Genomic DNA, 24,118 nt, shown 5'->3' on the forward strand with positions numbered 1-24,118 from the left:
TTTTAAACCGATGAATCTCGCAATTTCGAATAGGTCTGACCGTCTGACCATGGTATGACCATCTGACCGTCTGACAGTCTGACCATTCTGGTACAAAAAAAAGGACCTAAATTAAATTCAAACGATTAGAAAAGTTGTATAAGGGTTATAAGAATACATTTTCATCGTTTTAGAGTTCTAATTTCGTGTGGAAAAAAAAATCTACCAACATAAATCAATTGTGTCCAATGTGTTACACAAACACTACTAGTAGTTTAGATCTTCTTTGGAAAGAGTTACTTTGGCATCAAAAGAAGATGCTCAGTCCATATTGCTACGACCAATTTCAACTAGATAAATCGATCATACGAGATGATTATTACGATGTTAACACTTTTAAACCGATGAATCTCGCAATTTCGAATAGTTCTGACCGTCTGACCATGGTATGACCATCTGACCGTCTGACAGTCTGACCATTCTGGTACAAAAAAAAGGACCTAAATTAAATTCAAACGATTAGAAAAGTTGTATAAGGGTTATAAGAATACATTTTCATCGTTTTAGAGTTCTAATTTCGTGTGGAAAAAAAAAATCTACCAACATAAATCAATTGTGTCCAATGTGTTACAATCAGTCGATTCCCACAATTTGAAGTTCAATTAGAATGATTAGAAAAGAAGTACAAGTCGTACACATGACTAAGATGGATGCACCGTGACTATCTCTCCATTAGCAAATATAGCAGCTGCAATCTTTTCGCGTACATAATACATCACTTGATCATTGACCTCTGACAATAGGTTTTCTTCACCCTTCATGAGTGCTTCCGCGAACTTGAAATAATTTTAAAAAGTACAAATGATTAGAAAGAGTTTTAAAAAGTACAAATGATTAAAAAAAGTTCAACAAGTACAAATAATTAAAAAGAAGTACAAGTCGTACACATGACTAAGATGGATGCACCGTGACTATCTCTCCATTAGCAAATATATCAGCTGCAATCTTTTCGCGTACATAATACATCACTTGATCATTGACCTCTGACAATAGGTTTTCTTCACCCTTCATGAGTGCTTCCGCGAACTTCAAGGAGTACAAGCCACATTCATTTCCGGTTTCATTATGAGGTAGGTCTTTGACAATATCAATCATAAACTTCTTTGTGAAGTCAATGAATCCGCTACCGCACAATGCAAAGATCTCTGGAATGACACTGGATAAATGACTTATGACTTTAAGTGTTGCTTCCTTCATCTTCCGGTTGCAGTCAAATACTTGAATCAATGATTCCTGAAAGTCCACTTTAATGGTGATCCAGTGGACGCTAACATAACGATTCTGCAAAGACGGAATGTTCACCACACTAACGCCTTGGTACCGGTCCAATCTTTTATTCCTACCATCAAACGGTAACTCGCCAGTGATGTATTTTTCAAGTTCTCCGAGCTCAGTCCGGCCCGATTCCCACCATTTGAAGTTTTTAATGCATTGAACGTCGCAAAGAAAGAAGGACGTCCGCGTCTCTTGTGCACTTCCACTATTCACAATACGGTTCCGTATCTCATGTAATGCTTCGTCCATATGCTGTAAAAACAAAAAAAAACATACAAGTCAGAACCTTAATGCCACAAATAACGAAAATTTAAAAGTTTATGAATACAACACTTACGTTGTTATCGAGCCATATGCCTTCCATTAGAAGATCTTCCCAAAACTGTGATGGCCTAATCACATTCAGACCCGATCTCCAAAGTCTCTCTTCACTTGGTTTTTTCATAAAGTTGAATAGCGCGGTAGCTTTGAGGGTGCTTGTTTGAACAAAACTCTCATCGCGGAAGGGACAACCATCAATTACGGGCTCTTTCGGGCACCATATATAAACCGACTTCTCTTTTGGTACAAGAGGTTCAGAGATCGTACCTTCGCTGTCCACCTTTTGGTTTTTGGTCTCTCTCTTCTTTCTTTGCTTTTTGGGTTGTACATCAGCCGAACCAAATGCAACGTATGGACTCTTGATAGTTTGTTTTCTTTTGCGTTTGGGTCTTCCAGTTGGAACCTCCAAATTCGGTTTCGATGTATCCTCTACATCCTTCTCTGCACCCTTCTCTTCTTCATCTTTCTCTGATGCATCCTCCTCATCAGACTTCTCTAATGCATGCATTATCTGCATTCTCCATACCCTTCTCCTCCTCTACATCCTTCTCTGCACCCTTCTCTTCCTCACCTTTCTCTGATGCATCCTCCACACCCCTCTCAGATTTATCCTCTGCATCCTCTGCATCCTCTGCATTTTTCTCCTCTTTCTTTGATGCATCCTCCACACCGCTGTCAGATTTATCCTCTGCATTCTCTTTATTGGTCTCTGATGCATCCTCCACACCTTTCTCTGATGCATCATCTGCATCCTTCTTTGATGCATCCTCCTTAGGAGGTAGGTCTCCAGTATCATCGACATGCTTAACATCAATCTCGATATGCCTTGGAGGAGTAGCAGAAATCCCTTCTTCATCATCCTCCATATCACCATCAGAATTATTCGGAGTGCCACAAATCTTTTCATTATCAGCTTCTTGCTCATGTGAATCTGGAGCATGTCGATGATACTGGAGACCTACCTCCTAAGGAGGATGCATCAAAGAAGGATGCAGATGATGCATCAGAGAAAGGTGTGGAGGATGCATCAGAGACCAATAAAGAGAATGCAGAGGATAAATCTGACAGCGGTGTGGAGGATGCATCAAAGAAAGAGGAGAAAAATGCAGAGGATGCAGAGGATAAATCTGAGAGGGGTGTGGAGGATGCATCAGAGAAAGGTGAGGAAGAGAAGGGTGCAGAGAAGGATGTAGAGGAGGAGAAGGGTATGGAGAATGCAGATAATGCATTAGAGAAGTCTGATGAGGAGGATGCATCAGAGAAAGATGAAGAAGAGAAGGGTGCAGAGAAGGATGTAGAGGATACATCGAAACCGAATTTGGAGGTTCCAACTGGAAGACCCAAACGCAAAAGAAAACAAACTATCAAGAGTCCATACGTTGCATTTGGTTCGGCTGATGTACAACCCAAAAAGCAAAGAAAGAAGAGAGAGACCAAAAACCAAAAGGTGGACAGCGAAGGTACGATCTCTGAACCTCTTGTACCAAAAGAGAAGTCGGTTTATATATGGTGCCCGAAAGAGCCCGTAATTGATGGTTGTCCCTTCCGCGATGAGAGTTTTGTTCAAACAAGCACCCTCAAAGCTACCGCGCTATTCAACTTTATGAAAAAACCAAGTGAAGAGAGACTTTGGAGATCGGGTCTGAATGTGATTAGGCCATCACAGTTTTGGGAAGATCTTCTAATGGAAGGCATATGGCTCGATAACAACGTAAGTGTTGTATTCATAAACTTTTAAATTTTCGTTATTTGTGGCATTAAGGTTCTGACTTGTATGTTTTTTTTTGTTTTTACAGCATATGGACGAAGCATTACATGAGATACGGAACCGTATTGTGAATAGTGGAAGTGCACAAGAGACGCGGACGTCCTTCTTTCTTTGCGACGTTCAATGCATTGAAAACTTCAAATGGTGGGAATCGGGCCGGACAGAGCTCGGAGAACTTGAAAAATACATCACTGGCGAGTTACCGTTTGATGGTAGGAATAAAAGATTGGACCGGTACAAAGGTTTCGTTAGTGTGGTGAACATTCCGTCTTTGCAGAATCGTTATGTTAGCGTCCACTGGATCACCATTAAAGTGGACTTTCAGGAATCATTGATTCAAGTATTTGACTGCAACCGGAAGATGAAGGAAGCGACACTTAAAGTCATAAGTCATTTATCCAGTGTCATTCCAGAGATCTTTGCATTGTGCGGTAGCGGATTCATTGACTTCACAAAGAAGTTTATGATTGATATTGTCAAAGACCTACCTCATAATGAAACCGGAAATGAATGTGGCTTGTACTCCTTGAAGTTCGCGGAAGCACTCATGAAGGGTGAAGAAAACCTATTGTCAGAGGTCAATGATCAAGTGATGTATTATGTACGCGAAAAGATTGCAGCTGATATATTTGCTAATGGAGAGATAGTCACGGTGCATCCATCTTAGTCATGTGTAGGACTTGTACTTCTTTTTAATTATTTGTACTTGTTGAACTTTTTTTTAATCATTTGTACTCTTTAAACCTCTTTCTAATCATTCTAATTGAACTTCAAATGGTGAGAATCGACTGATTGATCACACGAATCGTTTGAATTTAATGCGGCTTGTACCCGAATGGTCAGACGGTCAGATGGTCATACCATGGTTAGACGGTCAAACCTGTTCGAAATTGCAAGATTCATCGGTTTAAAAAATTATATTAAACTCATATAATCATATGATAATATGGTCAAAGTAGAGATATCAAATAGAAATATGAAAATGAGAGAACTCCAAAGTTAAGCGTGCTGGCCTTGGAGTAGTCTTAGGATGGGTGACCTCCTGGGAAGTACTTTCCGGTAAGTGTGCAAGTGAGGACAAAACACGCTTAACAATTAGATTAACTCTCACGATCAGTTTTATTATATTACATTGACAAGACAAGCTATGATGACTATAAATGTGGTCATACCAGTGAAGTATGACCACTTCACGGGTCTGACATTTAACCGGTATGACCACTTCGCTCGTCTGACCACATCACGGGTCTGACCACATCACGGGTCTGACCACTTCACTTCACTGGTCTACCCACTTCACGGGTCTGACCATTTCACGAGTCTGACCATTTCACGGGTCTGACCATTTCACGGGTCTGACCATTTCATGGGTCTGACCACTTCACTGGTCTGTCCACTTCACAGTCTGACCATTTCACTGGTCTGACCATTTCATTGGTCTACCCATTTCATGGGTCTTACTAATTCGAGTAATATAACCGTCTGACCAAAAAATTCAACTCTCATTGACTCGTCTTTCTGAAAATCTCCATCTTTTACCTAAAACCCTAATTTTTCTAACCCAAACGACTCGAACATTAGAGCTTAAACCCGAAACAAAGAGAGGATGAACGACGCAATCAGTTTTTTCGGCGAGTATACAGTACCTGTAGATCTTCTGAAGTAGAAATCGAAGCAGTAACCGAAGGAGAAGCCGAAGACGAAGTCATTTGTGCCGACAGAAGACGATTTTGTAAGAAGAAACCGACAGATTTACTCGCGATTGAAGAAAGAAACAGGAGGAGAGGAGAAAACGTTCGTCACGAAACCGTTCGTGTTTGTTTGTTTAAAATTTTGGAAACACAGAGTTGTCGTTTCGTGTTTTCCAGTGAGTTGCCACGTATTCAATATTTTATGGGCAAATTAGTCTTTTCGTTATTTTAGGTTTTTTTTTAAAACCCTAAACCTAGAGGGTCATGGCGTGAAGTACAAATCGACAAGTTGGGTTATTTTTGCAATTTTCCCATGACAAAACCCTTCTGAATAGGACATGATCCAAGAACATCAAAAGGGGACACTACTTCTCCTTTGGAAACTATCGCTAAAACTGTAGAAACCGCCCGGACTGACAAAACTCTTTTTGATGCTTTTGGATCAATGGCAAGGTCTCGGCGGCTAGATGTTGAGAAAGGTCATATAGGAGCATACCACTTTTGGAATATGGAATTTGCTTGACAAATTGTACGTGTAGTAATCGGGCCGGCTCGATCGATCCGGTCTGAATCTACACTCGACCTGAAGATTTTGGACTCGGGTTCAGGCCTATATAACCAATCCCTAAGCTTGACCCTATATATTTGGGTTTGGATCGAGTCAAACTGGAACGCCCCGTCCAAATTGCTTTGTAAAATTGCTTTGTAAGACGGGATCAAACCGAACTTCGTGCCTAAATTGACACTCTAATCATTATCCAATGGAATGTCCCTTCGTAACATGGGAGGAAGGGGGGTTAGGGGTGATTTGATGGCTTAAAGTAGGGGTGTCAAAAAAGTTCGAGGTCCGATATCCGACCCGAATTCGTCCATAAAATTTACGGGTTTGGGCTTCACAAATCAAGGCCCGTTTGTTCTTCGGATCGGGTTGGGCCGACCTGGAAAATTGTGGGCCAAAAGCGTATTCGGGACGGATCGGTCCGGCCCGTAGACCCGATTAAAATATAAATTATATATATGTATATAGGTAAATATATTATATACATTTATATATTCACACATTTAATCATATACATATATACATTTATTCAATCTTTTATACATATGTATATAAATAAAATGTATATATAAGTATAAAAAATATAAAAATATTATATAATATAGAGAATTGTTAAAAAACTAACTTTTTAATACTAAATAATTTAGCTGCAGCCACATTTGTTATCTATTTTTTTATCTTTTTATTATCACGAAATGTACCTGACATCCTAGTTTAAGATAAAACCAACAAAAATAATGGAGAGATCAGAACAATGGAAAAATTCAAATGCAAAGGAAATCAAAAGGAAGATCCAAGTCTTTAAAGGAAATGTAAAATCGGAAAGAAGGGTCACTCTGAATATGGCTGCAGCTCAATCTCCTTTTAATTTTCGGATGACAAAGAGGATGCGTAGATATTTTCAGTCCAAACAATCTCTATGTGAATTTCTCGGACCGCCTCACATAAAATATGAAACGTTTCATATTCTGAACCTCTAAAAACCACGTTAAGAACTTCTCGTGTTCTCCTATTTCATTCTTGTCAACCATGATCGCAGATTGAGAATACATATGCATGAATGAATGAGATGATGTCAGGATTGGGGAATATGTATATATATATATATTACACAAAAACCCGTGGGCCGGCAAATATCCTAGCAAATACACAAATCATTTCTAATCCATGTATTTGATGATTGAACATTTCAGAAATGTAAACTTTGTCGGGTCAATGTCCGTGGGGATGTGGGGCTGCGCTAGGAAGTTTGGCGCATTTCTGCATCCTGGTTGCCTCTGCAAGTGAGCAATGTGACCATTGTCTCTGCTTATGTAACCAGAAGATGAGCCATTGATATGCGATGGTCCAACGCCTCCCCCATCACCTTGCTCCCGCTTCAGTTTGGAATAGATCTGATGGAGTCTCTCCCCAGAGAGATTTGAGAACGTTGAAACATAGTTCCACAGTCTCGTTCCCATTCCTGCATTTAAAATTTCCCATTAACGATGCAATCGTAAGTTTTCTCTGATTTGCTTTTCAGGTAAAAACAGTACGAGGCTTGGTCTGGAGTTGGAAAAAAGGCAGAAGAAACATGGATAATTAATAACCGCTAAAAGTATGACCAGAATGCTTAAATCAGAGTGGCGGATGCATACTATCTTGCTTGTAAAAATCATCTTCATGTTCTGAGACTATTTCATCTATTCTTCGCGCCCAAGGATTTGCAAATAACTCCGGATTTTGGAAAGCACCTGTTGTGAACACAATGGGAATTCTGAGATTGAAGGCCAGACAAGAGGCAGCATTGCAGATTAAAAAAAATACCTTCTCTTTTGGAAGATTGGCGCTCGTGGTTTGCAGCTTTTGTAAGCGTCCCAGTGTTCTGATTTCCTCGGCCATCACATCTTCACACCATTCCATCCATTTCTGTTCTTTAAACTGTTCATAAACTTCTTCATTATCAGACATCTCTCCTTCCTCCTTTGCTAAAGGCTCGGTATCTTTGATAGCCCTCAAGACATTAGTAGAACCTGCTTTCCCTTTCCTATCTCTTGCAGACATGGTAGATTGGTCGACAATATTACCTTTAGCCTTTTTAGAATTTTTACCGACTGCTTTAGCATTTGGATTTTTTTCCTCCAGCTGCAGCAAGCTCCTGCCAAAAGTAACCATTTATAGCCTCAACATATTCTTTGAGAACACTGATAATCATCAGGGTCCCAATTTCAAAACTTCTGATTTCAAATTTAACCTTCGGTTCAAAACTCCCTGATTCAACAGATTCACGACAGCCATCTATTAAAGCATCGAATAGCTCAACTCGTGCTTCATCTGGAGCTGCTTCAACTACACCACCCACCTCTTCTGCAATCAAGGCGATTTGGTTTTGGTTCCCAAACTTCATGACCTAATCAAACAATAAAAAGTTTAGCAATCTGTGGTTTATTGATACAGAAAATGTTATGTATGCGGTTCTGGCTCATCCAGTAAATGGCTCTCTCAAAGAATAGTCTGAAAAATGAGGCCATTTAAAGTTAAAACTGACTCATAAGCACATGAGGATTTACTGAGGTGGGAAAGGAAAAAAAATTGAGTGCAACCTAATTGCAGTGGTCTAAACAATTAAATGGACATCCAACTAGAAGTACCATTCTCGGGTATCTACAGATAGATATGCAGAGAGCAAACAGAAAAGAAGAAAAGTTTTGGCATACTGCACGGTAAAGGCGTTGTGCATCTCTCTTAGGCAGGTTTCCATATGACCAGCCTCTCACTTGAGCTGAAGCCCCTTCTAAAATTGGAGTTGAGGGAGCAGAACATTCAGCTTTCCTGCGCGTCTGGCTTCTCTCCGATTGTTCCATAGACTCAGATCCTTTTTGTTTTCTTTTACTAGTCCTCTCCAGTTGATTAGGCACCACATAGCTCTTAGTACTTCTAGCAGCTCGAGGAGCAAGAGATTCCTGTACAAAAGAACAGATGCTTATATATCACTAAATACAAATACAGAATGAAATAAGAAATACATGGGAAGAGTGATAACAGCCTTAATCAAGAAGAATGAAATAAGAAATACCTGGGTTACAGCTTCAGGTTTTATCCACCGACTCCAGAAGGACCCATCATCTTCCGCACTACAAAAATTGGCAACCTGAAATGCATGGGGTCAATAGAAGACATAAAAGACTTGACAAGAAATCTGGTCTGCTTCCTTTTCTTCATCATTCCGTTTTGCCTAAAACATAATAAGAAAGAGGAGAGGGACGCCACAGCTTGCCTTAAAAGCACCCAACAACTCATGTCCAGCTTCATTGGCATCCTTATCCTCTACTTTCTCTGCCCTCTCAAGAACTTCATCAATATCCAGATTCAACAGCCGTTTTTTGCTGTCTTCATCGCTTTTTTCCTCTTTGAAAAGTTCCTCTGCTCCAAATCTCAAAATTGCAGAAAGCTCATTCTGGAATGATACAAATGTTAAGGCCAAAAGATATTAAAACCTTACAAGGAATCCAAAAAACCAGGATAACCATTTTTAAAAGCGACTTCCTTTTTTAGTTTCCTTCTTCTCCAGCCTACCCTCTGCATTTAACTTTTGAATGACCAGATGATCAAGAACCTACGATAAACATGGCAGATTAAAAAGGTTACACAACAGTATGAGAAAGCAAAGTTTTTAACCCAACCTTAGCTGCTAACTTGTCTCATCGCCGACTAATTTAATTTTCAAACATGCATCACAACTCTTGAAGCACAGAGAACATGGAAAACAAAATTAAGCAGATGGATGAAACTAGATAAGATAAGACTGATAAAAGATAAGCCATGACTTTTGTTGTTGGAAATTTTAACCTCCATCTTGTGACGATAGTTAAGGCATCCTCTCAAGATAACAAGCTGACATAATAACGTTGGTAAAACCAAAAGTCCGTATGCACCAGCGAGTACTATTTGTTCTAAACAAATTAACAATAAAGGAAAACACAAACATTCTCCGCACTAATTCAGCATAAACTTTACCCCTTGGCCTACGCATCAGGGCTTCACATTAAGAAGATAACTTCATCAAGATAAGCATGTGAAACAGGGAAGTTCATTTGTCCAGTTAGGAATTCATGTACATGCATCAGCATTAAGTAACATAAAGAATGCCATACCATTTTCCTCTTAGCACGCTCCAGGATATCTTCCTCAACACTTTTGCTTGTGACAAATCTATAGATGTTAACGACCTCCTGTTGCCCAATCCTGTGAGCTCGGCTCATTGCCTGATACAATATAAGATATGCATTCCCTTTTCAGCGGAATGGGATAAAAGCATATGAAATGCAAAGGAAGAAGGGTTTTGTCAGAGGAAAACCTGCAGATCGTTCTGTGGATTCCAATCAGAATCAAATATGATGACTGTATCAGCAGTAGCAAGGTTGATGCCCAGTCCGCCAGCTCGTGTTGAGAGAAGAAAGCAAAAATCATCACTACCAGGTGCATTGAAATGATTTATTGCTTGCTGGCGGAGCTCAGCCTTAGTACTACCATCCAGTCTCTGGAGCTGGAACCCTCGAAGAGACAAATATTCTGCCAGTATATCTAGCATTCTTACCATCTGTAATTAAGTATCATTCAAATAACGGAAGCAATACAAAATGATTAATTCAATAACCAAGGGTGCATGAACTTGTAAACGTAACCCTGCAAGAAAACATTCCAACAAAAAGTGTGAAAGGAAAAATCAAAACTAGATCTAAAACTCTAAAACCTAATGAACCTAGCTGGTTTTTGAAGCATCTGATGACAAAAAGAATTTAAAATAAAATAAGTTAACCTGGAATTTCTTTTAGCGCAAAACAGATATTTCAGATTCAGAACAAAGAAAATACGAACAAACATAGAAAGGAATAGCAAGACAATTTTGAAATATCTAAGGATAGAAGCATAAACATCATAAATCACAAATTCAAGAAAAATCAATAAATCACACCTGTGAGAAAATAAGAATGCGGTGCTTAGTCTCACGCAATTTGACAAGCAGCTTGTGTAGGATAACTAGCTTCCCGCTGCTTAAGATTATTCTCTCCAGCTTAGTGCTATCATTTATGTCCCCACCATATCCATGGTCTGCACTTTCAAATAGAAAAGGATGATTGCAGCATTTCTTCAACTCCACCACGATGTTTAACAGTGAAACCTGTTGGTTTTAGCTAACATTGTGTTAGTTTAATTTCGAAATACATGTAAAATAAAAAGAATTCTTAAAGCAATAAGTAAAAGGATAAAAAGTTTTCCTCTAAAATCTTAGCAATACAAAGGGAATATATATTAACATATCTATCAGTGAAAACAAATCAGAGAAATTGGGAGCATATATATTCGAAGAAACTAACCTGATTGCCACGAACTCCTTTATTCAAATCATGGAAGTTTCTTTCTAGTATCCACTTGTAATACCTGAAGCAGAACAAGTGGAAGAAAATACTTGAGAAAAATTAAAATAATCAGCATACGAAAAGGCCTTGGCCACAAATTAATTCTTACTGCTTCTGTAGAGGGGACATCTCAACCCTTAGTATGCGCTCGATTTTTGGGGGTAAAGACTTCTCGACATCCTTGATCACTCTTCCGAGAATATGCGGCCTCAATTCCTTATGGAGGTCGGTGAGCTGAGCATAGAAGAAATATAACATAGTGGACAAATGTGTTACGGTTAAAGGATATTTCACAAATACAAGAGACGATTATCTGAATGGACAAACTTGCCTCATTTTCATTAAATGAGCTAAGGTTCTTATAGTTTTGAACAAACTCATCCTTATTCTTAAACTTGTCAGGATCAAGGAAGTGGAGCAGAGCCCTGCAAGAAGAGAAATAAGCAGGTGATTATAAACCAAGAACAGAAGAAAAGCATATGCTATAAGGCCCTATAACATGGCACATGGTTTCCAAAAATCAGCATTGTCAAATAACTCAATGACCTAGCATCATTTGGAGGTACGTAGATGACAAAAAAAGGAGAATTTAACAATTCAATGCCTTATAACTGCCACTAACAAAAGTTTCTTCATCAGATAACATAACCAAGACTATTGTGTTCCTCCATCAAAACTGTGAAAGAGTTGTGTTAAACCAATTAAAGGAAGACTCAATAAATAATAATTAGCAAGACATTATGAGGTACAAGCAACTGAAACAAATCATTATGGGCATTGTTAATGCCAATGGAAACACATCTTCAGCATTATCTTCATCAACATTATTATCAGTACTATTTCATCAGCGTTATCAAAGCCATTAAATAAAAATGCAACTGGGAGTCCTCAACCCTCTATGATGAAGGGAAGAAAAAGAGTATTCTCAAACCACGAAGGGATTTCAGGATGACTGAACCCAAAAGAATACACAACAGATTTGGCTCCACCAGAGAAAAGCTAACAAAGAGAGAAAAAGAAGTACCACAACTCTTCAACACTGTTCTGCAAAGGAGTACCGGTTATAAGCAACTTGTTCTTGGTGCTAAATTCCTACAGATACAAATACACTACTCCGTTCTGATCAATTAAATGAAGCAATGACGATAGATAAAGTTCTTGGATAGGTTAGATACCAAAAGGGTTATGTAGAGCTGTGCCTCACTATTTTTCAGTCTATGTGCTTCGTCAATCATCAGGTAATTCCATTTAATCTTAGAAAGAACAGCTTTGTCCTTCAGAACCACCTCATAAGTAGTCAACAAGGCATTAAACTTTATGGGTCTGCCAACCTTCATATCATTGTAAAACTCGTATTGCTGACACACCTGAAAATAGAAGGTTGTAATAAACATAAATGTCTAACTAAGAAAGGCAGAAGGATGCTTAATCAACCGAAGGCAATATAGTGTTCTATATGCAAAAATGCATCTTTCATATGAAACCAAGAAGTTTAAAGTTAGTAATATGACTAAGTCAGCAAAACAAAAATGAATCAGCTAGAGACAAACAGCGGTTCCTACCAGGAAATGAAAAGAGAAAACCTAAAAACAATCTAGAAGAGCCCTACAAAAATGAAAATGCTTTTTTTAGTTAACATTCTCAATTCTGCACAACAAATAATATGAATATGATAAGATAATTCAGTTGCTCTTGAAGTTACAACTTAAAACAGGTGATGGAAAAAAGGAGCAACAAACAGATAAGAACTTCCATTCCATACCATGTTTTCAGAAAGCATTTGGAAGAGAGAGAAGATTTTACAGACTCTTTATGAAGGTGACAAAAGCAACACCAGCAATTCACTTTGGATTAGACAATTCAAATATAAAGCAGCCCAGTGAATTAGAAATGTTGCATAGACCATCCAATTGAGACATCAGGAAAACTCTTAAACTCAGCAGATAGCAGAATACTAACGTTTCATAATGGTCTGTTTCTCACCTCTCGACTTGCTCGAGTGCCAACATATACTATTATATTCACATCGGGAAGCCACTTTCTGAATTCTTTAGCCCAATTAGATAACGTTGACAAAGGTACGACAACAAGAAAGGGGCCTGGAATTTGTTGCGCATTCTGCAATAAAAATAAGCTGAGATGCCTTAATATAACCCACCAAAAAGTGGAAAATGCATCAAGAGAGGACAAAATTTCAACTGATTAGGAGTACCAAAAAAAGATAGAATCTAACCTGCAAAAAACCAAGCATCGAGACTGACCGAACAGTTTTTCCTAGGCCCATTTCGTCGGATAAATGACATTAGTATCATTAAGCCAGCTGTGACAAGATGTAAAACAGACCATTACACAGAACAGACATCAATCTGAGGTTCCTCACACGCAATTCACAAGAGAGTCGGTCTCTCTTCTTTTCATTGAACGATGAATGTACCAACTCTCAAAAATGGGATAAGAACACACCTGTTAACAAGGAAGTTCAAACCCTCGAGCTGATAGTCACGAAGCTTCCCTCCCCTTAACCACTCAGGCTGCTCGTCAAGCTTTCGCAAACTTACTACACAAATAAATGAAAATGGTAATCATAAATGAACAATGGGATAAAACTTTCCACCGCATGCAGTAATCTCAGTCATACAAGAGGGGAAGAAGAAAATTTTGTAACCACAAACAAGGCAGAAAATTTTTAAACAAATAATTCTTTTCCAATTACCCCGACCAACAAAGACGTAGTGAAGGAACACCAATTGAATTCAAGCGAAGGGCTCTTTTCGAGGACTTTGTGTAGCTTTTCGATTGCACATAATAATTTTCATGCATCAGATGATGCCCCTCAGAACTTAATGTTATGAGATACATTGAGAAATGAGAACCATTGGCCATCTATTTTCCAGTAATTGCATTGTATTTAGTTAAATTCTGTTGTGAAGCCATTTATAGAGGTATTAGCAAATGATATAAGCAGAAAACCCAAGAAAGAAGTATGACAAAGGGCTTAGTTATCTCCAATCAAGATTAAAAGGGTATGAGGAATGATAAAGATGACAGTATTCAGGGTCACAAATTATGCAAATTTTCCTCCTATCTCTTACTCTACAAGAAAAATATCCAGTTTATGTTACCATAACATGACCAGCCTTTTCAAATCAGAAGGTGAAGTACATACTGACCAAAACACCACAGACCAGTCAAAGGATAAATACATCTTACTCTACAGCATAGTATTTTTTTTAATTTGTCATCCCGATAATAAGAAACATTGAAAAGTAATCAAAACTGCTCCAGAAACAAAAGCACACACCAGACAAAGAATTTTGGGCTCTTGTTAATTCTAACTTTATCATTCATCTGGTTGCAGACCATCAAGAAGGATAATATGCATAGTAAATTAACATCTACATCGTTTCCAAGACGCAAAAATAAAGATTATACCTTAAGCAGAAAAACAGTTACAACAAGAGAATGCAATTAAAGGCCCACGTTATCAGTTCACCCTACCAACTAACCCAATTCAATTTCCCAAGCTTCCCACGAGGAAACATAAGTTATAAAAGGTGGGAACAATCATAACCTTGACAGCACAGCGAGTATATGGTACCTTTTGGGTCTTTTTTCATCTTTCCATCATCAACATCTTCACTGTCCTCACTCTCCACATAAGACACTTTACGAAGTAGAGGTGCGGACTTCACTACTTTGTCCTAAATTGTTGGTGGGCTTTCCATTGGTTTTTCGGAGAACTGTGCCTCTTCTGGTAATAATGCTTTTAAAATCCTCAACACTCTTATCATCAAAGTCCTCTGCTGAGTAGTCCTCTTCATGTAGTTGTTTCTTCTTTTGCCGACTGCAAGCTTGGGACGACATCCGCTCACGACTAGAATTTAATTTACGAATTCCTTTAGCTGGTTGTCTAATCTTAGGTTTCTTCGTATAATAATAATCATCCTCATCTGAGACAATGACATCTTCATCACTCTCATCATCTTTGCCAGAACCTTCCCAATATTGGTCATGCTATACATAACCACGCAAAAAAGCCATTAAGAAAAACCCCAGAAAATGGGAAATAAGGAGCTATACATCAGAACACAACAGGTTAATTGTCCTTAAGTTTGCCTCCATTCAAGCATGCTTTTTAAAAACAATCCAGAGAAAAAACAATCCAGACATCGTTTCTCCATGTGTTTTATATTTCGGTAATATGAAACCCCGCATGACAAATATTTCATCTAGCAATCAGAATTCCACAATTCAGACCTTTTTCCCTGCATTAGCACCTGCTACGGCATCATCAGGCTCAAAATCATCATCCTCAAGGTCTTCCTCTGTTTAAAAAAAAAGATAACATAACTGAAGCATAAAAGAAGTACTTGGCAAGGTTCAGCTGCTATTTACCCACAAAAAGTACAACGAAATATCAGCAGGAAAACAATTTTAAGTTACCATCTTCCACTTCTTCGTAATCGGCACTGGCATCATCATTGTTGCCATAATCGTCGTCGTCATCATCATCAATGTTTCTGCACACTGCTCTTGAAGACCTTGACTTGCTATTACTAGCAGCTGCGGGCTTCGGCAGTGATCTAGAATTCGTAGGATGGTTGAAACCTAAGTAGTGCACAAGATCACTTTGATTTTCGTCATCTTGTTCATAATATTCATCAGACAACATCTCATCAGCTGGAACATCAGTTTGGCCCCTCTCATGCTTATCCACTACTTTTTGATCCTCATTTTCATATACGAATCTATCATTGGGTTCGTTTGATTGATTATCTTCAAAATTGTCTGCATCTTTGTAATCATATTATGAATCTTGGACATAATCAGAGCCACCTCTCTGTCCCATAGGCTGACAGTCCTTCCAAAATGTCGAATCCCGTTTTCCAGATATACTTGTTCTCCTACCCGAGGCTTGAAAATTGGAATCCTCATGGCCAACAACATTATCAGATGTCACCCCGTTTTGCAGCCTATCACTACACTCTAGATCAGCATCACTTTGATACTGCACACCCATGTTTATGCCAAAACCCCTCTCACTATGAGAACAACCTACTTCTTCATTCACTGCAGACCTCTGAAATGTATCAGCGTTCTCCTGTTCCTCTTTTTCATTCAGAACACTACGTGAAATAGCATCATTTGAGTAATTCCTAAAGAAAGCCATCTTCTCAGTTGCAAGCAATTTATGTAAGCAATAGAGCTTCAACCCAAAAAGTTTTTGCAGTCAATCCCAACTGCTATCCTCTCCACTGGTCTCTCAATTAGACTAAGAACATGGAGAAGAAGAAAAAAAAGAACAAGGTGTAAGGTGTGAAAATGTTTACCATTTTGATTTGCAGATAGACGGGAACGAAGAACAAAGAAAAGATATCCAGATGCTTACCAGTGTCTCAATTCTTTCAAATACCACGGAATACAAATCAAATCAACAATGAAAGCCAAACTTATCAGTACCATACATTTTTCAGCAGAAGAAGGGCAATCAAAGAGACTTTACGGGGAAAACATAATCACAGACATAATTTGACGACAATAAAGATTGATCCCAAATTAAAGGAGCACGTGAAATATCCGAACACCTAATCTTCATCAACAATACATGGAAACACCAGTTCGAGTGAAGCTACAGTTCAGATCATTACATTAGCTGCCACTCTCCTCTTCACTTGAGGGACCCACCACACTAAGCAGAACGTTGGGCAGCCAGAGACCTACAAGAACGAAAAGCATCGATTGACAAGACTGAACAAAGAAAATAACAGATCCACGGCACAAAAACAATACTGAAATCCGAACAGGCCCCTAAAGCCCTCTTAATCTCTAAATCGCAAAAGCATCCCTTGAAACAGCAGTTCGAACTAGGGGAAATTCAGCGCTGAGATGTACGTATCAGATTCAGCGAGATACAAAAAGCAAGAGTTTCGTGGGAAACGCTAATCTATAGTCACAAAGACAAGATAACTCGCGTTTAAATTGCCTTAGGATTCGGAAACAACAGCGGCGATAGCGTTAGGATTCGAATTCAAACACACCTCCTGGAATCCCGCCGGAGAATCTATCTCCGACGCCGAAAACAAAAGCCGGTACGGGTCTGTTCGATTTTTTTCTCTTTTTGTTTGTTTCCCACTTTCCGCTCACAGTTTCGGAGAAATTCCGAGCTAAATCCGGTTCCGGACTGAGGATTAACGCGCCAGAAGGCGAGACTAACGAGGCTTTGCGGCGGTGGGAAGACGACGACTCGACCCGATTTCGGATGAATCTTCGGCTGCGAACCGGGAATTTTACTCAAAATGACCCAACCTTGTCGCACCAATTTCGCTGTACACCAGGTAAAAAGTCAAAAAAAAATTTTAACTTTTATACGACTTTTCAGTTGAAAATATCCGAAATATCATTTTTTTTTTCTTTTTTGCGACTTTGTTACGACTAACCTAACGTATAACTGATATACAACTAAAAAAATAAGAAATAGTTATTATAGTATGAATATGAGAGTCACAAAAGAAACTTAGTTATTTTTAAAATTTGACAATGAATTTTTTGTCATCTTATTTAGAATCAATTGCAACTATATTTAGAATTAATTACGAAGTCGCAATAATAAAATTGTTTTCGACCGAACAAATTATACGGATTCATTAAGTGTATTATTGTCTTTCCAAGAAAATTTAATACCTTCTGTTTTTCGGAGGTGTACCGTGAAATTGATGCGACGCTACTGAGTTATGTGAGTAAAATGCCCCTGCGAACCAGGTGACAGAGTTTATAGTGAGAGAAAGAAAGGGTATATTTTCTAGAGAGAGAATGGAGTTATCATGAAATTTTGCTTATTGGAGTGATTTTTTTTTATTTTAAAGAACGTGTTTGTAGAAAACCCTCTCCAATGATCTCTCATTATATTTCTAATTTTATTTAATTTTATTTGTGCGTAACTTTAATGGAATGAACCTTTAGGCTTAAAAAGTACGGGGTTTGTCGTGTTCATAGAGACAAACCCATAAATGAAAGCCAACTTGCAAATTAATTTGTTACCATAAATAATACGACGAAACATTTAAACATTTCATTCATTCATTCATTGATTTATTTATTGTAATATATAAACAGATATGTCACGAATTCGTGTATTTTTTTTCCCTTTACAACAATATACAATTTTTTTTTTTTGGTCTTCCTAGACGACAGAGCTCTCCAACTAGTTCCCCTTTTAAACTGGAACCAATGTAACAAACGATTTGCGTTCGGTCTCATTTGGGTTCTGCAGCTTTAAACAACTCCATCCACTTCTGCTGATCACTTCCCGGACCATCCCCCTGCAACCAGTTTCTCAAACTCAGCCAAAATCTAACAACACAGTCTTTAACATTTTCATAGAATCCGATGGATTTTATCGGGTTTTCGTTGATTTCCAAATAGATCGAAACCTGCCCTTATATAGGGTTAGATCGAATAGAAAACCCAAACTGACACAAGACAAAGAACAAAGACTCGGAAAACACATGTAGATTACTCGACCTCGGCCTTATCCTCCCTCTAAACATCTCCCAAAGTACGTCAAACAATCCGGAGGCTTATCAAATTACAAACGGTTTTTAGGACTGTAGAGAATTCTCTGAAATATTAATCATATTCATAACAGACAGTGACCTCAACTCCCATATCAAACACAAATATGGATCTCGATCAGACTCTAACAGCGTCAGACAAGAATGGGTTCTAACAACATCAATCATGATTGATGCTAATGTGTGATAGAACTGGAAGAATCACTTATCAGGCGAAACAAGCTGATAGACACAGCTTAACAGAGGTTTAGTTAGCTTTGGTTTGATTTCTTTACTTGTTAGGTCTACTTTGTTAGAATAAAGTAGAGTTACCTTATTCTGGTTTCATGCTTCTAGTAAATATATATATATATATATATATATATATATATATGTTGTCTAAACATTAGGGTTCAAAAAAGTTAAATCGAGTTTGGAGGTTTTCTGGTTCCTCAAAATACCAAAAGTTCGGAAATTAGCTCGTCTCTCAAGGAACTGATAGTACTTCTGATAGAATCCGATCCCGGGTTCTATCACAAAAGCAAACGTAAGAATTAGTCAACTTCTGTTGCATATGGTCAATCCTCAAGAGAGGTCTCATTATTTGGTGCAGGTGGTTGTCCAGATGCAAAAACATCAAAGCAAACAGTGAAGTTGTTTAGAAGAAACTTGATTGCTTAGGTTTCTACTTTGTTAATTTAATCATTTTGATTTCAAAATCCTATATGTCTTTACATGTTATGTATAAATGTGTTATATTACCTTAACGGAATTTATCTCGTAAACCTTGCCTTCGGTGCAGTCAATATCAAGTGCTTGTATGCAAGCTTCGGCCACCACGAGCCGGCTTACCTCTCCTACAAGCTTGTCTCCTGTGAGCAGACTTACAAACAGATGAATGAGAAAACGGAGATTCATAAACAAAACAACACATTAACACGAGTGATTCTGATTTTATCAAAAGGTAAAGAAAGCATAACAAAACCATCCAAGAATTTTCAGAAGAACACACGTACCTTGACCTATTATAACTGCACGACGTTCACCAGCTGTGGCTTTGAGCAAAGTATTCAGATCATATGATGTGTAAGGCCCATCAGTCAATCTACCAGCTCTGGTAAACATATCAAAACCAAACCTCAGTATACATTATCTTTAAACATTTTTGAACAAATCAAGAGATATCAATTGGTTATGTAACATCGAACCTGATGATCGTAAATGGTATACCGGAATCCCGAAGATAATCTTCCCCCATCTTCTTGTACTTGAGAACACCAAAAAGGTTCATGATGCTGTGGAAACAATAAATAGCTCCAGGTTCTTCAACATAAAAAATAAATCACTAGATATTATAAACACAAACAATAACATCATAGTATAGTATAGTTTTGGCATTTGTTTAGTCCCACCTCCAAGGGAGTTCATTAAATTTGGTCACACCGATAGACGAAACAAGAACCACTCTCTTCACCGATATGGGCAACCCTGAGATGAGATTTCTCACGCCATCCCAGTCTTTACAAAAAGAAACCAAGCAACAAATGAGACTGACAGGAAAGGACAACAATACTTTGATGTATGCGAAATATTCACAGACTGCAGTACCACGCAGCACGTATGGGATATATATATCTAAGGACCTTGTAGGATAATTCCACATAGCTGAATGCAAATGAGATAAAAAGAAAGAATTTCTAAGAAAAAAAGATTTGGAATGTTGTTGAACGTTTTAAACTTAAAGATGAAGTAATAAAGGATCCGCAGGTCGTTACTTGAAACAAAATGTTCTTACCTACTCTTTCAGGCGTGTTTTCTCCAGTCCACCTCTTTGATGGAAAAGCTGTAGTCCCGGTGCAACAAATCACATGTGTGACAGCCTACATGATTTTTATAACCACGACAAACCAATGATTGTGTAACATTGAAACACAAACTCTTAAATCACTACATCCGATAACCAATGGAAACTGTTGTCTTATGACTAAAGCTGTGGAAGATTTCCAGCATGAAAAAAGGAAGAATAAAAACCTCAAACATCGATGGATCGAGATCCTCCAGGTTCCTAGTATCCCCTTTGCGTACCTATAACATTTCAAGAAGTACTTAAGATACAGTAAATTCATTTGCACCTTTACAGGCAAATAAATCAATCCATAAGGTAGACAATAATATCAGAACCTGTAGCAAATTCTCGTCCTGATCACCAAATAACATAGTGGCTTTCTCAGGATCACGCAGCAATAATCGCATTTTAATGTTTCTTTTGAGCAATGATGCTACCACCAGTTGTCCTGATAATAAAAATGAAATCTCGCTCAGGCAACAAATTCCAAGAATACTCGGAAAAAAAAAAGCCTTGGTCTTTCATGAAGGCTGAACGTACATTATAATCTATTTGGATCTAGAAGCACATTTATCCATCTTTCAAGTTATAGATAAGTAGATAACCATTATAAGAAAGCAAAGTGCTAAAGAAATAAGACAATAATACTTTGGCGTACATTAGACTCCATACGTTGAAGAAAGTTATTCTGTCACAGAACTAGCATATGAAAACATTAGAATCCTCATCCATTAGAAAAAACCATCTCACAACAAATATCATACGTGCCCGATTCAAAGAAGTGAGATTGGTAATGGGTTGCGCAAATCATTTCAATTTGGTCCAGCTTTCATCAACGCAAGTGGTACTGGACCAATAAAAAAAACCAAACAAACATAGTATGATTTCATTCAGTTTGGTTTTCACTTACCCTTACCAAGCCTAAGGCAATAACCCAAACACCAAGCAAAGCCAAACCAAACAAAATGCAATACCAAACTGAGCTCAGCTGACCCCAAAACCAAACGAACACTCCCAACCCAGACCGAACATCCATGACTTTCAGCTCAGTTCGAATTTTCCTAACCCGAACCAAGATTTGGTAAGAACTGAATAGAATCTAATTAGACCACCTTTTGGATTGATCATGAGACCAACCATTTGGTATTGGAGGAGAATAAAAGTTAAACAACAGGAGAACTGAACTAAGCTACAAGCCAACCAAATTGAAACTAGAGGACTGAGAATCCAAACGTTTTGTCATACATGTAAGCATTAACACACTCTCGACGATCCATTACACAAGTGGCAACGAACAAGAGATAAACTTCGTGATTGTAAGAAATTCAGTGCCCACTGTCCCTTAATCATCCTAATCTTCTCCCTTCAGTCACGGTTTCGTGTCCTCATCTACGCCCGTCTATACTCACGCATAGCAAGTCACATACAAGACATCCATCACCCAAAATCCAAATTGCACGACACAAATTTCAGAAAAATTTCCATAGAGAGCATTGTACCTACACCACCAGTGCCGCCGACAACAAGAACCAGCTTTGAAGACAAAGGGGCATCCCGAGAATCATAGAGAGATCCTAAATCCGGCAACTCCCTCGCTTCATCCGTAAGAGCATTAATCGTCGTAGTCGTCAACGACGACGACGTTTCGTTTCTCCGGATGAATATAGTACGAGAAGAAGAAGAGGCTAGTGGCAAAGCTGTAATTAGGGAGATTCTCCGGGTGCGTTTTGGGTATTTCGTCGCCGGAGGATGGAAGTCACAGACGGGAGGCAGACGGAGATTGGTAGCCATGAATGGAAAACTTACTGGTGCGGAGAGAGGGGAATATTACTCAAATAACCCACTTGGGTCGCAGCAATTTCAGTGTACACCACCGAAAAAAAAAAAAATTGCGACCTTATTACGACTAATATATAACTAATATACAACCTATTACGACTAATAAACTACTCTTATTTTAGTTGTATATTAGTTATATATTAGTCGTAATAAGGTCGCAAATTTTTTTTTTTTTTCGGTGGTGTACCCTGAAATTGCTGCGACCCAAGTGGGTTATTAGGGTTAAAACCCCCGGAGAGAGTGTGTGATAGTTAATTTTAGTGGAGGAATTTTACATAAAAACCCCTAATATTTATATTTCTCTCGCTAAGACCCCTAATCTTTCATTTTTTACAAATAAAATAATATCCCTAAAACAATAGAAAACCATAGACTTGGACCTTTTTATCCCCTTTCCCTAAATTTCATAAATTATATAAATTCCATGTGCACAGGAAGCAAAATCATTTTTGAAGAAGGTTCTTAATTATGGTTCATTGATCTGTTTTATTTTTGCTAAATATTTAAAATTTTCGTTATATTGTTACTCTTGCTGTCATTTAGATTCAAATAACATCATCAATATCTATTGAATATTTTGCTTATTACAAAATATACAAGCCTACATGAATATATTTTTTTTTATAAAATTCCTTGAGATTATATAACAACACTATTCCAGAACACAATAACTGGACTACATATTATTCTAATTTTAACGTAGTGTTAATCTAACTACCATTTTAACATAAAGTTATAATTTATCAGATTTCACTGAGATTAAAATTCCGGTTATAATTAATCCAAAGGCTTAAAAAAAATATTGGTAAGCTCTCATAATCCAAAGGGTTTAAAACAGCACAAATAGAATCCATTGTCGGTTTAACTCGATTTTTTAAATTTTATTGGGTTTTGGAAAAACCAAACCAAATTAAAACCAATACTTCTAGACATTTGTCCGGTATGGTTCTGGTTTAGGGTTTAGGTTTGGTTTTGATTTTTAATTAAAAAATATTGTTCATTTTGTAAAAATGTTGCTCTGGTTCAGTTGTTCGATTTGTTTAAGGCTGTGTATTGGCTCACCGTACTCCGACACTCTTCGAGCGATGCAGACTGAAACTCAAACCCGAGGTTGAATTCCGACGATGGCCATGGAATTCTCCGTTTGACGGTGAAAATGATTGGATGTTTGGGAGAGTTATGCTGATTGCGAAAAAATTCCCTCTTTACTCCTCTAGAACATCTCTACGTCCTTACACTATCAGACACTGTTTTTGGTCTTCGTGTTCTTCTTCGCTTTCTTCCGGAGACATTGGAGATAATGAGGGAGAGAATTTCGAAAATGTTATGCAGATTCTGTCTCTTTTTCACAAGAATGAGACCAACGACAGAATTATCCAGCAGATTCACTCTCGTTTGGTCACTGCTGGGTTTCTACTCCGGCAAGAAAACGATGGAAGGCTTCTCTTTTTCAATTCACTTCTTCGGTGTTATTCTCTTGGGAAATCTTCTCTTCAGGCTTACTCACTCTACAGGCAACTCCAACAGCTCCATTTTCTTTCCGTCATCCACGGAAAGCTACCTCCTTTTGATAGTTTCACATTCTCTTTTCTCTTGAAAGCGAGTGCGAATTCGCGGATATTTGAACTGGGTATTGGGATTCAAGGTGCGACGATGAAGCTGGGTTTCGGATCTCACGTCTACGTGCAAACAGCTTTGGTTGATTTTTACGTTGCTGCTGGAAACACAGTTGATGCGTGGAAAGTGTTCGACGGAATGCCTGAGAGGAATCCGGTCACTTGGAACGCGATGATAGGTGGTTTGATCAATTGGGGCGAACTTGAAAGAGCGG

The 24,118-nt window shown here is 38.2% G+C and overlaps 2 protein-coding genes and 1 pseudogene across 4 annotated transcripts in view; 1 reads left to right on the forward strand and 2 right to left on the reverse strand.

Moving 5' to 3' along the window:
* Nucleotides 1-6,710: 6,710 nt before the first annotated feature.
* Nucleotides 6,711-18,144, reverse strand: LOC104817084 (annotated as a pseudogene).
* Nucleotides 18,145-18,185: 41 nt separating this feature from the next.
* Nucleotides 18,186-22,261, reverse strand: LOC104816930 (uncharacterized protein At2g37660, chloroplastic). Of its 2 annotated transcripts, none has more exons than XM_010545966.1 (9): nucleotides 21,948-22,261; nucleotides 20,784-20,896; nucleotides 20,634-20,687; nucleotides 20,398-20,482; nucleotides 20,015-20,120; nucleotides 19,811-19,897; nucleotides 19,619-19,716; nucleotides 19,365-19,474; nucleotides 18,186-18,371 (listed from the first exon to the last, which is right to left on the reverse strand). In XM_010545966.1, the coding sequence occupies exons 1-9, from the start codon at nucleotides 22,237-22,239 to the stop codon at nucleotides 18,306-18,308; spliced, it is 1,011 nt and encodes a 336-aa protein (XP_010544268.1). In that variant the 5' UTR covers nucleotides 22,240-22,261; the 3' UTR covers nucleotides 18,186-18,305. The 2 variants fall into 2 exon arrangements, with proteins under 2 accessions (XP_010544268.1, XP_010544269.1); XM_010545967.1 differs by having other exon boundaries at nucleotides 21,952-22,033.
* Nucleotides 22,262-23,324: 1,063 nt separating this feature from the next.
* LOC104816932 (pentatricopeptide repeat-containing protein At1g09220, mitochondrial) overlaps nucleotides 23,325-24,118 on the forward strand; it is a 2,262-nt gene continuing 1,468 nt past the window's right edge. The window contains exon 1 of one of the 2 annotated variants that reach the window (XM_010545969.2): nucleotides 23,325-24,118. In XM_010545969.2, coding sequence (XP_010544271.1) covers nucleotides 23,452-24,118 — 667 coding nt within the window. In that variant the 5' untranslated portion in view covers nucleotides 23,325-23,451. The other variant, XM_010545970.2, reaches the window with a different exon arrangement.

This window comes from Tarenaya hassleriana, unplaced genomic scaffold (assembly GCF_000463585.1).
Source record: "Tarenaya hassleriana unplaced genomic scaffold, ASM46358v1 Cleome26, whole genome shotgun sequence".
Lineage (NCBI taxonomy): Eukaryota > Viridiplantae > Streptophyta > Magnoliopsida > Brassicales > Cleomaceae > Tarenaya > Tarenaya hassleriana.

Excerpts from the sequence above, each read along its gene's own strand:
- LOC104816930 (XM_010545966.1), bottom strand. The coding sequence starts at position 22,239 with ATGGCTACCAATCTCCGTCTGCCTCCCGTCTGTGACTTCCATCCTCCG. Across the intron at positions 20,483-20,633 it reads TCGATCCATCGATGTTTGAG|GCTGTCACACATGTGATTTG; the intron begins GTTTTTATTCTT and ends AAAATCATGTAG. Across the intron at positions 19,898-20,014 it reads TTTAATGAACTCCCTTGGAG|CATCATGAACCTTTTTGGTG; the intron begins GTGGGACTAAAC and ends TTGTTTCCACAG.